Raw genomic sequence first — 15,070 nt, forward strand, 5'->3', positions numbered from 1 at the left:
CACACACACACACACACACACACACACACACACACACACACACACACACACACACACACACACACACACACACACACACACTTGCGTCAAGTCACCATTAATAGTCAGAAGAAATACCAGAAATTACTACCTTGCCTTCAAAATAAAAGAACTAAATGGTAACTCTTGAAAAAAAAATAGTCAATGGACACTGGTGGAGGCTACATAAAAACTAAATTAACCCCAAGTTGCTCCTGAAGGCTTGCCATCGGTGTGGACTGGATGTTGCATGAATGTTAGTTAGAGTCTGATGGTGGCACCTTGCATGGTAGCCTGTCATCAGTGTGTGAATGGGTGAATGATATGTAATATACTACTGATTGTAAGTCGCTTTGGATAAAAGCATCTGCTAAATGACTGTAATGTAATGTAATGTAATGTAATGTAATGTAATGTAAATTCTCTCGCAATTAAAGGAAAAAAAATAGTCACAGAAAATATAAACTGGTGACACTTAAATGGCGTGTTTTACTTTGAAACCCGTAAACGGAGGCGCTCTTCTGCTCCACATCGCTTCACTGTGATGAGGACGCCCTGAGGGGTAATCGCAGGTGGTAAAGGGTAACAATCTGCCGACGGGAGGCGACAGAAGCAGGTGACTAGTATCTGGATCAGGTTTATGATCGGCTTCACTGATCCATCCCGGTTTTCTCCCCCCCTCGTTTCTCCACAATGCGGTCCTCGGTTTGGTTCGTCGCCAATTGCGCTCTCATCCTCTGCGCTCTCCGGTTGATTGACGGGGCCAAAGGACACCGGCTGTGTACCGAGGTGAGAGATGCACACAGTCGATCAATAAAGGCTTCATCCTGTTTCACTGCCTGCGTTTTAATTGTTAGAGCTCACTGACAGGGATGGCAATTAGAAAAAAGATGCACAGATTGGGATGACAGTGTGTTGGTAATCCTCATTAAAATACGATTTAAACTTGATGACACGTTTCCGGATTGATTTATGGTATGTTATTTCAATTACTCGCCCTTTGCAGCAGGTGGGAATACGAATGTACCTTAAATCACCACTGTCTTTGTAAAGAGAACAAGTTTGAACAACATTGGGGGAGTCATGAATCTCTGATGAGGTCTGTAGCACTTATTATATTCGTATTAGTCTGTAGCACTTATTATATTCGTATTAGTCTGTTGCAATTATTGTTTTCGTAGTAATCTGCCTCTGCACTATACTTTTGCTCTGGTTTATGCTTTAAGATGCTTGTTTAAGAAAGGAGATGCACTTATGACTTCTGGTGACTAGTAGTTCTCTTGAATACCTATGTTGAATACACTTCCTGTAAGCTTTGGATAAAAGCGTCTGCTAAATGACTGTAATGTAATGTAATGTAATGTCTGCTGTGTGTGTTGAACTTCACCACTCCAGTGTTGTTCAGGCTGTTATCAGTTTCCTGCATGGACTGGCCTTTCCTTCCCTCTGGTCTGGCTCAGCTCAACACCTCCTAAGTTCTGGCTGGCAGCTCAGTCTCAAAGCAGACGGACAGTCCCAAGATAGAGGAGCAACATTCCTTAAATGAATGGCTCAATCTCTCTTTTCACACTGGCTGAGAGATTACTGCGGCTCTCCAGTGAAGGGCTGTATGGTGCTACATTTTGTGGGATGACAACGCATGACATCAGAGCTGATGTGTTGGTTGAAATCTCATCTCAACATGCATTCAGGACTAGAGACTGTTATGCTGAATTATGGTGTGAGATGAGTATTGAAATCTGCCAAAGCAGTGTTTGACCACAGCTCTTGTAGGAGTCACAAGAGATAGTTTTAATGCAACGGAGTTCAGAACACAGCTATATTCTTAACATTTCTTGTGTCTCGAATCACTGCAGCTGTGATTTTAAAACCTTTTATTTTGGTCGGCTGCTAATGCTCAATTCTGCCTCTTTTCTAATTATCATCAGTGTGACTGAGCTCTATCTCCGGACCCACAGACGCCAATGAAAATCATTCCGCACACAACAGCCTGCATGTGCTGTGGTGTCAAAATCTGGTTTGGCTCAAGGAGCAACATTATGTAAACTGTCAGAAATTAGGCCACCCTTTCTCTGTAGATGGAAAGATGGAGAGAGGCTCTGTGGAGGCGAGAACATCAAGCTAATGGTTTTTTTTCTCCAGACCACAGATCAAAACTATAGCATGGGAATAACAAATGTCTAAGTGGTCATCCAGGAAATGTAAAATAAATGCTGGTAAAACGCCTCCGCCTGCTGCCACCCCTCTGTTCCCATCACCGTGGAGATGGTATGTTGTGTATCCAGGCGAGAAGAGTGGTTGTGGCTTGAGAGATAACGCAGCGTAGCAGGCGGTCATGTTTTGTAAACCAAGAGCAGCTGCCTACGGAAGTTAATTTCAGTGCTGGTTGCTAATGCAGTAGCACCAGCCATTTGGTCTGCTCTGATGCATTCACACCCAGAGTGAGATGACTCAGGGACTCTGATGTGGGTGGAGGCCTCGTGTGGTGTTTACTGACCTGCCTTCTGGCCTACATTTGCTAATTGTTTGGGTCCATGACTGTCGTGGCGCCCTGATTTCTAATGCAGTTGTTTTGTGTGTGTGTGTGTGTGTGTGTGTGTGTGTTTGTAATTGGCAGACGGACTACTACTATGAGTACACAGAGTGTGACAGCACGGGATCACGGTGGAGAGTGGCAATCCCACAGAGCCCCGGGGCTTGCACTGGACTACCAGAGCCAGTACGCGGCACAGAGTGCAGTAAGTATACGTGTGTGTGTGTGTGTGTGTGCGTGTGTGATAGTGAAAGTGGATGTGTGTATCTCACCTTCTTATCAGTAGCCTGGCATTTTCCCCACTACAACCTGACTGACCCTGTTTGGAGAGTCTCCAACCAACTACAGAGCAAAGCTAATACTCTCAGAGCAAAACACTGTCACATAATTGCTCTTTGCTCATTCATTGATGGGGCCATGTAGGCCATCACAATAATTGTATGGGTCTAATATGAGGGGCAGTAACTGGTGACAGATGTTGGTGTCCCTCCAACATCTCTAACCATGAAAAAAAATCTGTCCTAACAAAGCGTCTTAGTTATAAATGAATAGATTAAAATGACAGTAGGTTGAAAGAGTTTGTGCTTTTGAATGGACACACTTATTCATCTGCCATATAGATAATGATTACAGATCAGTGCTAATGTTTTGCCATGGAAACAGGTCTGCTAAGTGAAAGGTGAATCACAGAGAGTGTTAAATACTGAATATGAAATGTGCCTTATCATGAACCAGGAAACTTACTTTATTATTGTGTAAAAGCACGTAAATTCCTACAAGGTGGTCAATCAAGTTTGTTCGTTTGTTAGACTTCCCTAGAACAGGTTTGCCCTGCGCTGTCACGACACCACTTCACCAATGGCTCAGTTGAGATCATCATTGGGTAAATCTGTGTGTTAGATAAATGATAACGTAACAGAATACGGGGTGCATGTTGATGGACAGCTAGTGTTTCTCATGATAATAATAGATCAGGAAATGGATTGTCCTGAGGATTGTTCCTTCCACATTGCTTGTTGCCATTTCCATCTTCATGTTGCATTACTCACCTTTTGTTATTTTGACATTTGCTGTTTCCTTCTTCCTCTTCAAACTCTTAGACATTTCACTTAAAGAACACCAGAAACCTTTTTCCTCATAGCAATTGGACAAAATATAAAGCATTAGATCCGATGAGGCTATGCATTGCAGGGTAATGAATTGCAATAGGCCCCGTTAATAAAGTTAACTGTCACCAATTCATTATGTGACCATGAAAATGAGTGCCAAAGCAAACTATCCTAAATCAAATCACACCTACAAGCACTTCCTGCTGCACACATTAACATACACCTGCTTTTGTGTGCTGCACAAGTTGTGTACCCACCCGCATTTTGCATTGGTTGTTTTTAAAGTATAGCGGGGCTTCACAAAAGTGCGTTTGACCAGCTCAGGTATGAGGAAAAGCTGACAGTTTCAAACATTGGCAGAAGCAGAAGACATGAGGGCTGCTCGGTGAGCAAAAAGCGCTGAGACAGACACAGTGTGTAACAGGATGTAAGGATTAGGTTCCCTGAGCACTGGGGCTACATTATACTGAATGCGGCAGTGATTTGCATGGCCGTTTTCTCTGTCATCTTCAGTCAGTGCGATTCTATATTGTGTTTATGATTTTTGCGGCAGACTTCAAAGACGGTTGGGAAATGACTTATGTTCCTCTTCCTTCCACCCCCCTTTTCCTTGCCTTTGTGTGTCCTCCAGCCTTCTCATGCGAGGCCGGGGAGTTCCTCGAGATGTCGGCTCAGGAGTGTACCCCGTGTGCAGCAGGGAGCTACTCCCTCGGCAGCGGCATCCGCTTCGATCAATGGGATTCCATGCCTGCTGGATTCAGTAGCCTGGCAACCTCACTGGAGTACAATCCCCACAGAGACGACAGGCTCACCTGCAACAGGTGGGCGATTAGGACAAGAAAAAAATTTGAAATTCGGATTGCAAGTGTAAAATCAATAATATATGTCTTTCCTTGCAGTTCTACCTGGGTGCCTCAAGGAAACTATCTGGAGTCCAACAGGGACGAATGCACAGTGTCTCTCATCTATGCTGTTCATCTGAAGAAACAGGGCTCTGTCAGCTTTGAGTACCAGTATCTTGACAACAACCTGCTGTTTGAGTTCTTTGTGAGTTTCAAATATTCATTTGGTTTTATCTTTTTACTTTTGTCTTTTTTGTCAATCGATATTTCTGTTTAAGTGGAGGCTGTTTGGCAGTGTTTACACAAACACATACTTCAGTATTTCTTGAGTTAAATCTCAAGCAATGCATTGGAATAAAATACTGTATCTAAGTAGAAATAGCCCCAGATCAGCATCATGCTAACAAGATGCATAAATCAGACAACATACTATACTGTTGGTAGGCCTTTCTCGTGACAGGCACACTGACACGTCATAGCAGGCAAAAGCAATTATATTATTATTGGCTGAATTTCATTCCAGGTGTACCAGGTCCAAGGCCCTGCATTGTGCATGCAGGCTCACTGACATTGTATACTGCTTAAACAGAGCAGAGCCATAACTCAAATCAATTGTTGCACCAGTGCTTTTGTCTGCAATGGAAAGTCAAATGATGAGTCACTTGTTTTGTGTTTAATTGAAGGCAGGTGGGCTGGATTAATTAAGATTTTGTGAGCTGTAGTATAATGAAGCCATTTTTTATTTTTTATTATCAATTATGAAAGACAGATGTTGTATTGTTCAATAAAAAACAAACAACACACAATTCTGTCAATAGGCAAAAGTCACATCAACACTTCATGTTTTTTACTGTGTATCAGTGCATGAGTGAATAAATTAATATTGAAGGCACAAACACTACACTACCATAAAAGAGGCGAGAGTTTCAGCTGATGGACGTTAATGGTTTGTGTGTGTGTTTAGATCCAGAATGACCAATGTCAGGAGATGGATCAGTCTGCTGATACAAAGTGGCTCAAGCTCACCAATCACGGTGAATGGGCAACGCATACGGTAAGTGTTTTATGCAGTAAGATGAACAATAGCCACAGAGGACACATCTTTGGCAGCTGGCCTAGGTCTACCAAAATAAATGTGTTATGCACAGGCGGAGCAGAAAGAAATGGGTGGATATAAGCAGGAAGCTTGCTAGTACACAAGAGGCTGCCATCACTTATTGTTTTCTCCAGTATTTTTCCAGCCACACTGTAAAATTAGTTTCTATTTGTGCAGTTATTGCACTGTGGGTATGTTTTATGGCAGCATAGTTTTGTGTCAGTTTTATTTACATGATTAATACACCAATCAAATTACTTTGTTCTCTCTTGAAGTTTTATTTACACGATTGCACCAATGAAGTGCCTTTGGATTAATACATTAAACCATATAAAGTAGAACATTTTAATTCCGTTAGGTAACATTCTCATATGCCTTAAAGCAATTTGCTTGCATGAAGTTGCTGTTGAATGAATTACTGACTGCTTTCAGATTTTATTTCCAGAATATTCATGGTGCAGCTTTATGCTTAATTTTTTTCCATTTCAATGACATGATCATATCCAGTGAAGGCACAGCTCTAGCATTTGGCGCGGTCTTACAAATGTGTGTGATTTAGTTATTGCAGCTGCCAGTTTGTCGCTTTGTTTTTTCTAAATATAATTAGTTTCAATGTTTAAAACCAACTAATTGGAGCTAAATTATGTTTTTAACAGTCTGAAAACCATGCCCTTAGGTACTACATCATCATTGTGTGTTGAAATATGCATTGTGTGGAAGTTTGTCTTGAATGGTTGTACATTTTGGCGCAATTTGTTTGAGTGTAACCCAAACCAATTAGTCACTGTTTATGAATTATTTATGGGCTGAAAGCGTAAATAGCATTCCCATTCAGTGTTGTTCTTCCCATTCATCAAAAGTAGCACTTATGGTTCCCACTATAGATAAGCCTTACCTAAATATCTTGTAAACAAGCTAAGTAGAGGGTATGATTTAAATTTTGATTCATATTTGATTCTTATTGTTATCTATCCAAGATCTTCCTCATTGCCCTAGATTTGGTACATATGTGAAGAGAAAAAATATATGTTTAATGAAATCTTACCCAAAAAGGTCAAAATGAAACACCAAAGTATGGTTTACATTTTGTACTAGCTTGTCATTCGCAAGTGCCTTCATCATTTCAGGTGTTTATTGTAAAAATAAAAGTTTTCAGTAATTTTTAGATGGCATATCTTGTTAATTAGTGCTACATAAAGCACAGCCTGACTTAAATGTGCTCTCTTAACTACTGCACTGGCACAGCTTGTATGATATAAATCTTATGTATTCTAGGTGAACCTGAAATCTGGCACCAACATCCTGTACTGGAGGACCGGTGGGGTCGTGATGAGAGCCAAAGGGGTGAAGCCTGTTTTGCTAAAAAATGTTCAAATAGAAGGTCAGTAAGAAATTCCCATCTCTTATCCCAACTTCTCTCTGTAATCAATGACGAATCAATACACAAAAAACTATTTCCCTTTTCATTCCTTTTCTGTGTTTCCTTCCACCAGGAGTTGCCTACACATCCGAGTGTTTCCCATGTAAGCCGGGGACGTTCAGCAGAGTCCCAGGATCCACTGCATGCGATCCCTGTCCTCGGGACGCCTTCGCTGGCCACGGGGCCAGCTCCTGCACCCCCTGTAACACTACCACTCAGTATGCAGGTAGGAACACACACACAAAAAGATGTGCACACGTTGCACGGCATTTAAAAACCTACATTATGTTGAATCTTTGAAACAACACAGTGTAACTGCAGGGCAGTATTCAGTGTAGCCTAATTGTTATCGGTGCTTCTCACAGAGGCACATAACACAGAGATCAGGATAGAAAGAGAGCTTGTCCTATTTTCAGCCACATTAGTCAAACTTCAGAAGGAGAAACATGCTGGTTAGTTCAGTGTGGAGGTCTTGTGTGATCGCAAGGGAGTCTCTGATTTTGGCACGGGATGTAGCGACTATGCTCTTGTACTTTTTGTATTTTTGAAGTAATATGCTCCCTGGTCTATTTTAGCATGTTTCTCAACAGGGATTTACTAGAATACATTTTGCATGTAAGGCACTGTACTAGACCCTGCTGAGAGGCAAGGCCAGCTATTAGTAAAGGTAGTAAATTAGTTTCAGTAAGAAGAAACATGGCTGATATTCTAACGTGGTCTAATTGAATGAAATGAAAGTAGTAAAAACACTGCTTTTATTACTTCTTTAATTTGCTGTGATATAAAGTATCTTCACAGCTAATATTCCTCAGATGATGCTGTGAATGTGTTTCCTTTTTAGTAAAGTCAAGGAGAAGTGAAGTGTAAGAAGGCTAGAGTATTCAGAAAATATTACATATTTTATTCAGTACACCTCTTTATGCATATTGTATGACTCCTGAGCTTCACTGCTGTGTTTTTAGCAGAGTCTCTTGCCCAAAATGCTTTTCTATTCTTTTATACTCATCTGCATTCACATCTTGTATCACATATTCTGCTACTTTCTTCACTTACTCTTACTATACTGTATTTTAACCTAATGGTTCTCTATTTTATTTGAATTCTTGTGTTTTAATGATTTAGCTGCATGGCTTTTATGTTTAATGCTCTGTAGCGTGTTTGAGAAAGGTTATTATTAAAGCGCTACAGTATTTGCAGGGTTCTGTGTAAAGTTTATCTTTTATTTTGCCTTATAACCACCTTTCTTTTCCTAGCGGAGGGATCTGCTGTGTGTAAGGTCCGGCCTCCATGTTCAAGGAAGGACTATTTCCAGATCCACACAGCATGTGACCATGAAGGCAAGGTGAGAGAAAAGAGGCCAACTCCAGATTAAATACCAAGAGAAATCCCCTTCTGTAATCACAGTTTCTTGTCCATAACCATTCCATTTCTGTGTAATTTCAGACACAGGTCATATATAAGTGGATTGAACCTAAAATCTGTCTGGAGGATGTGACTGGAGCTGAGTCGTTGCCTCCAAGTGGAGAAAAGGAGCCCTGCCCCCCCTGCAACCCTGGTTTCTATAACAATGACACAGCCACCTGCTCACCATGCCCACCTGGGACCTATTCTGATGGGATGAAACGTACTGAGAACCCTCTTGATTTATATTTTATTCCTCCCTGCTATTTTCCTTCAGTTACGTTTGTTTTTGCCACGTGTGGTTTCCAAATTGTGTCTTTTGATTGTGTTCATCCCGCAGCGTGTGATCGGTGTCCAGCAGGCACTGAGCCCACCTTGGGTTACGAGTATAAATGGTGGAATGTTCTTCCTGCGAACATGAAGACCTCCTGTTTCAATGTGGGCAACTCCAAATGTGACGGTATGAATGGTGAGTATATCTGGCAAGATGTGTCCACCAGTGATCTCTCTCTCTCTCTTTATTGGTCATTCTGTCCCTGAATGCCCCTCTCAAAGGAACATGTAACAATTGTGGGACATGTGCTTTCTTGCCAAAAGTGAGATAAGTAGATTGATAGCGTTCTCAAGTCTGTATGGTGAATATGAAGTTGAAGCCAAGAGATAGTTACCGTAGCTTGGCCAGAGGCAGTAACGTTCTGGAGCCTCCACTGTTTGACCAGCAGCTTCATGGTGACAGCAACACTCATGTGCTAAGCTAAGCTAATCGGCAGCTGGCTGCAGCTTTACTTTGACTATACAGACAGGAGAGTGGTATCCTCTTATCTGGTTCTCTGCAAGATGATAAATACGTTTTTTTACACATTGTTGAACTATTCTTCTACGGGAAGTGTGTAGCATTTCGTAACCCCAAGTTGCTCCCGGGCCCATTGCTCCATGGGTTAAATAACAGAGAAATAATTTCCCCATTGTGGGACTAATAAAGGATTGATTATTATTATTATTATTATTATTATTATTATTATTATTATGTCCCCGGGAAGTGTGGATGGTGATCTATTAGCAGAAATGGAATATAATACTCATAAATATATAATACTCATAAATATGTTTTCATTGGAGTATAATCACATGAAACTAAGAATCGTTTTGTTTTTGTAGACATAGAATGAGCCCTCTATATTGACATACGGAGTTGGTCCTCTTTATGGTGTCAGCTGGTTGATTTGCCATGTTTTTACAGTAGCCCAGGACGGACAAACCAAACACTGGCTCTAGCGAGAGCCTTTTGCTTTTTTGTTGCCACCAAATCGACACACTGTCTCTTTGATTTGAATTGACAAGAGTTAAACCTTTAATAGTTGAGTAATGTATATTTGTCCTGTCCTATAGGCTGGGAGGTGGCAGGTGATCATGTCCAGAGTGGAGCAGGGAGCTCGGATAATGATTACCTCATCCTCAACATCCATGTTCCTGGCTTCAAGTAAGTACAATCATGTTGTATTTTTCAGTCTCCATCGTTCTCGTCACTCAGCTGTCTGTTTTGTTTTCATGTGACTGATTCCTCCTCTTCTCTGTTCTCATCTGCCACCAGGCTCCCTACGTCCATGTCGAGTCATTCTGGGACGGAGTTCGGTCGCATCGCATTTGAATTTGAAACTGTGTGTATTGCTGACTGCGAGTTCTACTTCATGATGGTAAGAATAGCACCTGACAGATGTTTGCTGCCACATATACATTGTTATACAGGTGGTGTGAATAAAGTGGAGTGAAAATGTTGTTCTTTAGGATGTAAACAGGCAGAGTACTACGGTGGTAGAGTCATGGGAGAGAACCAAAACAAGACAGACCTACACACACATCATGACACAGAATGCCTCGGTTTCCTACACATGGGCTTTCCAGAGGACAAACCAGCCTTCAGATGTAAGTATGAGTTAACTACTGGACCTATGTGTTTGCTTTTAATGTCTTTATTATTGTTTTGTGTGTGTATTCTAAGTTTCCTTGTTTCAATCAAAGAGCCCAAAAGGCAGTTACTCGTATATGTGTTCCCTGAAATCCTGCCTTAAAGAAGCTCACCCAGCAAGTTCACATGTTTCATAGTGTTTTCCTCTGTGCTCAGCTGTGGAGGACTGGCCACTGACCCAGGATTTGGTCACTTGGTCCTTCAAAAGACAAGCAACATATTAATTGTCTCTTGTCCTGGACCAGACTGCTCTGAAAGACTTACTGTCGGTTTTTTCAGAGCACATTCAACCAATTCAAACAACAACAACTGGGACAGCCTTCGGTCTTGTAAATCCGCTCCACACTTGGTACACCGAACACTCCCTATTGTTGGCTAATACGTTTACTATCTGCTGTGGTGTTAGTGTTTAAACCTAACCACAAATCAAACAGACTACCTTATCTCTGTACTCATTTAGGTGCAGCTTGAATCATTAACTTGCTCTTGCACCTGTTTAGCAAGAATGTGGGCATTTCAAGTAAGAACTGCACTACATCTTGTATAAAGTACCAATACTGTATGTGGGGATCCACTCGTATGTGGGGGTCTTTGTTAGTCTCTGGGGAAAAAAAGTTTCAAAACTCCACAGGACCTTTTTTAGCAGCATCGTTCTGTACCCGTTTGTCTCTCTCAGGTACGCCGGTACGTCAACGACGTGGTGCGAATCTACTCCATCTCAGTGAGTAACGTGGTCGATGGGGTGGCCTCTAGGTGCCGGGCTTGTGCCCTCAGCACCCAACCCTCCAGTTCTACCTGTGTGCCGTGTCCACCTGGACACTACATTGACGAGCGCACCAGCCAGTGCACAGAGTGTCCCCGTAACACATACCTCGTCCCGCATGCCACGCCGGGCCCGGACGCCTGCAAACCCTGTGGACCGGCTAGCAAGAGCGACAAGGTTGGTTTTTCTTTGAAAATGGGGAAAGGAATCCAACTTTTTGGATTTTCTTTTTTAAATGATTCACATAAAGCATAACCATATCCCGCTTTCCATGTTTTTTTTCTTTTTTGTTTGTTTTTTACAGGACCACAGTTTATGTTACAGTGACTGTCACTTCACCCACACTGAGGGCAATGTCACTCTGACTTATGACTTCAGCCTCCTTGGGTCCGTAGGATCACTAATGAACGGTCCAAGCTTTACCTCCAAAGGAACCAAGTACTTCCACAACTTCAATATCAGCCTGTGTGGAGGAAAGGTGTGATGAGATGAGAACACACACATATGCACAGTATATGTAATCAAATGTTTGTCCGTATAAATGCAATACCCTTGTTATTTTCTCTTTTTTTAATTTAAGGCTCATCTGGCAGTGTGCACAGACAATGTAACAGACCTATCCATCACCGACTACCAGAGGGAGAAAGGCGAAGGAATCAATGCTGTCAAGACTTTCATCTGTCAGTCCACAATAATCCCAGCTACTGGACGAGGCTTCAACACAGCGCTCACCTCACAGTCCATTAACCTGGCTGACACATTACTTGGTTAGTGAGCATGAGATGCAGACTCGTATAGTGCGAAGCGCTGCATTTGTTTTTTTTGTACCGCTTTGAAGGGTAAAGATGTAATGACTCAAAAAGGCTGGTCTTTTATCAAATAATATCACATTCATGTTACTGGAGAGAGAAAATCAAAGATGCATTAATTGTACATACACACATTAAATGATAATGTCTGTGTATATTATTAACAGGAGTGACAGTTGATAGTACACTTGATGGAATAAGGGCGAGACCAGAGCTGTACCCCCAAACCACCAAGAAAGTCGCTGATGTCAACTTCTACTACAGGTACATCTATTATTTCAGATTTCTTTTTCTTTAATCCAAGTCCAAAAAAATGTTGTGCTCTAAAGTTATGTCCTGCTTTTTGTCTTTGCCTTGCTAAGGTCCCTGGAGCCGACCTCATCTTGTGAGTCAGGCCGGAGCGCAGTGGTGACAATTCGCTGTAATGCAGAGAAGAGCACTAAAGGAGAGCTCACAGTTCCCAGGTACTACATCTTTGTCACTGATTCCCTTTCTTATATCACATGTAACCTTTATCTATCAATGCTGTGTTATGGTGTCGAGGTGACAGCTTGTGTTTGGCTTTTTCAGTCAGTGCCCTGCAGGAACATGCGACGGCTGCACCTTTCATTTCCTATGGGAGAGCTCAGGAGCTTGTCCTACGTGCACAGAGAGAGACTACCATCAGATAGAGGGAGCTTGCAAAGGAGGACACCAGGTGTGTGTGTGTGGACATATTTATTGCAGAAGTATTGGGACTGATTTATTTTGGTTTCTTGTGTAAAACACAATGGATTTTAAATGATTCAAAGCGCTGGCAGCTTTAATTTGAGGGTTCTTTACGCCCACATCCCATTGACTGTGTAGAATTTAGAGCCTAATTTATAAACCCCCCAAACCAATATGGATGCAAACACCCTCAAAGCTGAAAGTCAGCACTTTAACAGTTTTTGTTTCACTAGGAATTTAGTGTGCAGGAGTTAAGCTACTCCATTTCAAGTCCCTTAAATACTTACAGACTGCACTGTTTGTGAGGGAAATGATATATTGTATGTATATACAATATTCAGTGTATGTTTTGGCTTATTTGCTGCTATATATGCGTGTTCTTCCTCAGGACCTGCTGTATGTGTGGACTGAACCAAAGCTGTGCATGGGAGGTGTGACCCTGCCTGAAAAGAAAACCTTGCCATGTGAGGGTATGGAGTTCTGGGTACGGCTCGGTGCGGGGATGGGAGCTTTCACCGCAGTGCTGCTTGTCTCGCTCACCTGCTACTTCTGGAAGAAGAACAAAAGGTACGATTCCCTTTTTCCTTTCTGCAAAGTTTTTTTGTTTCTCTCCATCTACTTCCTTCTTTCTTTCCTTCCTTTTTTCTTTTCCTACTACTCTACTTCCTTCCTCTATTCCTTCCTAACTTCATCCCTCTTTATCTTTTATTCTTTTTCCCTTCCTCTATCTGCCTCTTTCCTTCCAACTCCACACCACTTCCTCTTTTCCCCCTTCATGCTCACTATATTACTTTCTTTTATTTTTCTTCGCTCCTTACTTTCCCACCAGCTTTATCTCTTACTTTATCTCATAATCTACTCCAAATCTCTATTGTTTAATCCTATCCCTTCTGCGATTGTTTCCTTGTCACATCACAGATTTTGTCAATATTCATGAGGACAATAGTTGTTTTTTTTCCCTACAGTATTGATTGTGTCACTTGTCTCTTTGCTAGGTTGGAGTACAAGTACTCTCGGTTGGTGATATCTGCCAATAAGGAGTGTGAGATGCCAGGAGCTGACAGCTGCGCCATGATGGAGGGAGAGAACGAGGGAGACATGGAGGATGATATCGTGTACACAAAACCTTCTCTACTTGGCAAACTCAAAGCGATAGCATCCAAGGTGAGAGTCACAGCATCGTTGTACTTTTCACATTGATAAAAGTATTTGATAAACTTTAGAAATAATGTGTGTTTTTCATTTTCTCAGGGAAATGGAGAGCACTATGAACATGTGCAGCTAAACTCCTCTCATTCCAAAGCGTTGGTATGGAGCTAGAGAGGTCGTAAAGTGAGGGGGGAGATCGGACCCTCGAGAGACTCTCCACTGAACCACCCCTTTAACCAACCACCCCCTTTATGAGCTCTGGCACCTGAAATACCAACTGTGTGTACATACACGCATTAACACACACGTCATGCACCTAGAGCCAGGTTCAGAGAAGTCACGAACATGGTGGCCTTAAAGCTCGGTACGACAGAGCCGTCCGACTTGAAGCATAGTACTGTGAAGCAGGTGTGTGTGTGTGATAGACACTTCCTGGTAATATTCTGATTCAAACTGATGTCAGAAAGGCTGTTAGAAGAGCTCAGGGTAAGACAAGGACCTATTTGATTGATGTTCTCTTTTGATATTAATTTCAGTCTGTGCAGTGTCTAATGCTTGTTTAGACTGCCATGGTGGGATTTGCCATCAGGATCATCAATGGTGAGTGTGTGTGTGTCCATCTCCCATAGGCGTTTACACAGACCGCCATATAAAGCCTCCGTCTTCTCATCTGTTTGTTCTTTTGCTTAGTTAAAATAGTTGTAACGAGGAGAAGTGTTTTGCTAAAGTGAAAATGAAGATGTCATATTATGCGGCTAAGGTTGTGGTGTTGACTGTCTATTTACGTAAATTAAATAATTATGTATTTATGTATAAGTGGACCCGGCTTGATTGATTTCCTAGTAACGATTATTTTGAGAAACTCTCTGAAGGGCTTGGAGACGCACAGGTTAAAGTGGAATTGTTGTTTGGAAATGGATTTAAAGCAATACAATTTATGTTTTGGGCACTATCAGTCCATTGATCAGTCCTGAAAATGCAGGCAACTTAATGCTTTTTTTGCCCTTTGGCTCATAGCAGTTGAGTTGTAAAGTAAAATAGCCAATAATGTACTGTTTACTACATTTACAAGTAAACTGACTGTTTTCCATTAGTAATAGGATTTCAAGATTTTTTTGTAATGACAAATGTTCACTTAAAGTGGAAAATATACAGTTTCCCAAACCTGATCTTGACAACAATAAACATTTTAATGGAGCTCTCTTCAAGGAAAAGAAAAAAATCGGTTTCTGATCCACATAGCAAATATAATAAAA

The 15,070-nt window shown here is 41.6% G+C and overlaps 1 protein-coding gene across 1 annotated transcript; it reads left to right on the plus strand.

The window, feature by feature from the left end:
• Nucleotides 1-577: 577 nt before the first annotated feature.
• Nucleotides 578-15,070, plus strand: elapor2a (endosome-lysosome associated apoptosis and autophagy regulator family member 2a). The gene is made up of 22 exons (XM_054619566.1): nucleotides 578-807; nucleotides 2,636-2,756; nucleotides 4,292-4,481; nucleotides 4,560-4,707; nucleotides 5,467-5,556; nucleotides 6,874-6,979; nucleotides 7,092-7,244; nucleotides 8,272-8,360; nucleotides 8,462-8,642; nucleotides 8,760-8,888; nucleotides 9,809-9,899; nucleotides 10,011-10,113; nucleotides 10,205-10,342; nucleotides 11,062-11,325; nucleotides 11,453-11,626; nucleotides 11,729-11,915; nucleotides 12,125-12,221; nucleotides 12,320-12,421; nucleotides 12,528-12,654; nucleotides 13,054-13,232; nucleotides 13,661-13,829; nucleotides 13,917-15,070. Exons 1-22 carry the CDS (start codon nucleotides 712-714, stop codon nucleotides 13,983-13,985), a joined length of 3,003 nt encoding a protein of 1,000 aa, XP_054475541.1. The 5' UTR covers nucleotides 578-711; the 3' UTR covers nucleotides 13,986-15,070.

The sequence above is a fragment of the Anoplopoma fimbria genome, chromosome 19, assembly GCF_027596085.1.
Source record: "Anoplopoma fimbria isolate UVic2021 breed Golden Eagle Sablefish chromosome 19, Afim_UVic_2022, whole genome shotgun sequence".
In the NCBI taxonomy this organism is placed as follows: Eukaryota; Metazoa; Chordata; class Actinopteri; order Perciformes; family Anoplopomatidae; genus Anoplopoma; species Anoplopoma fimbria.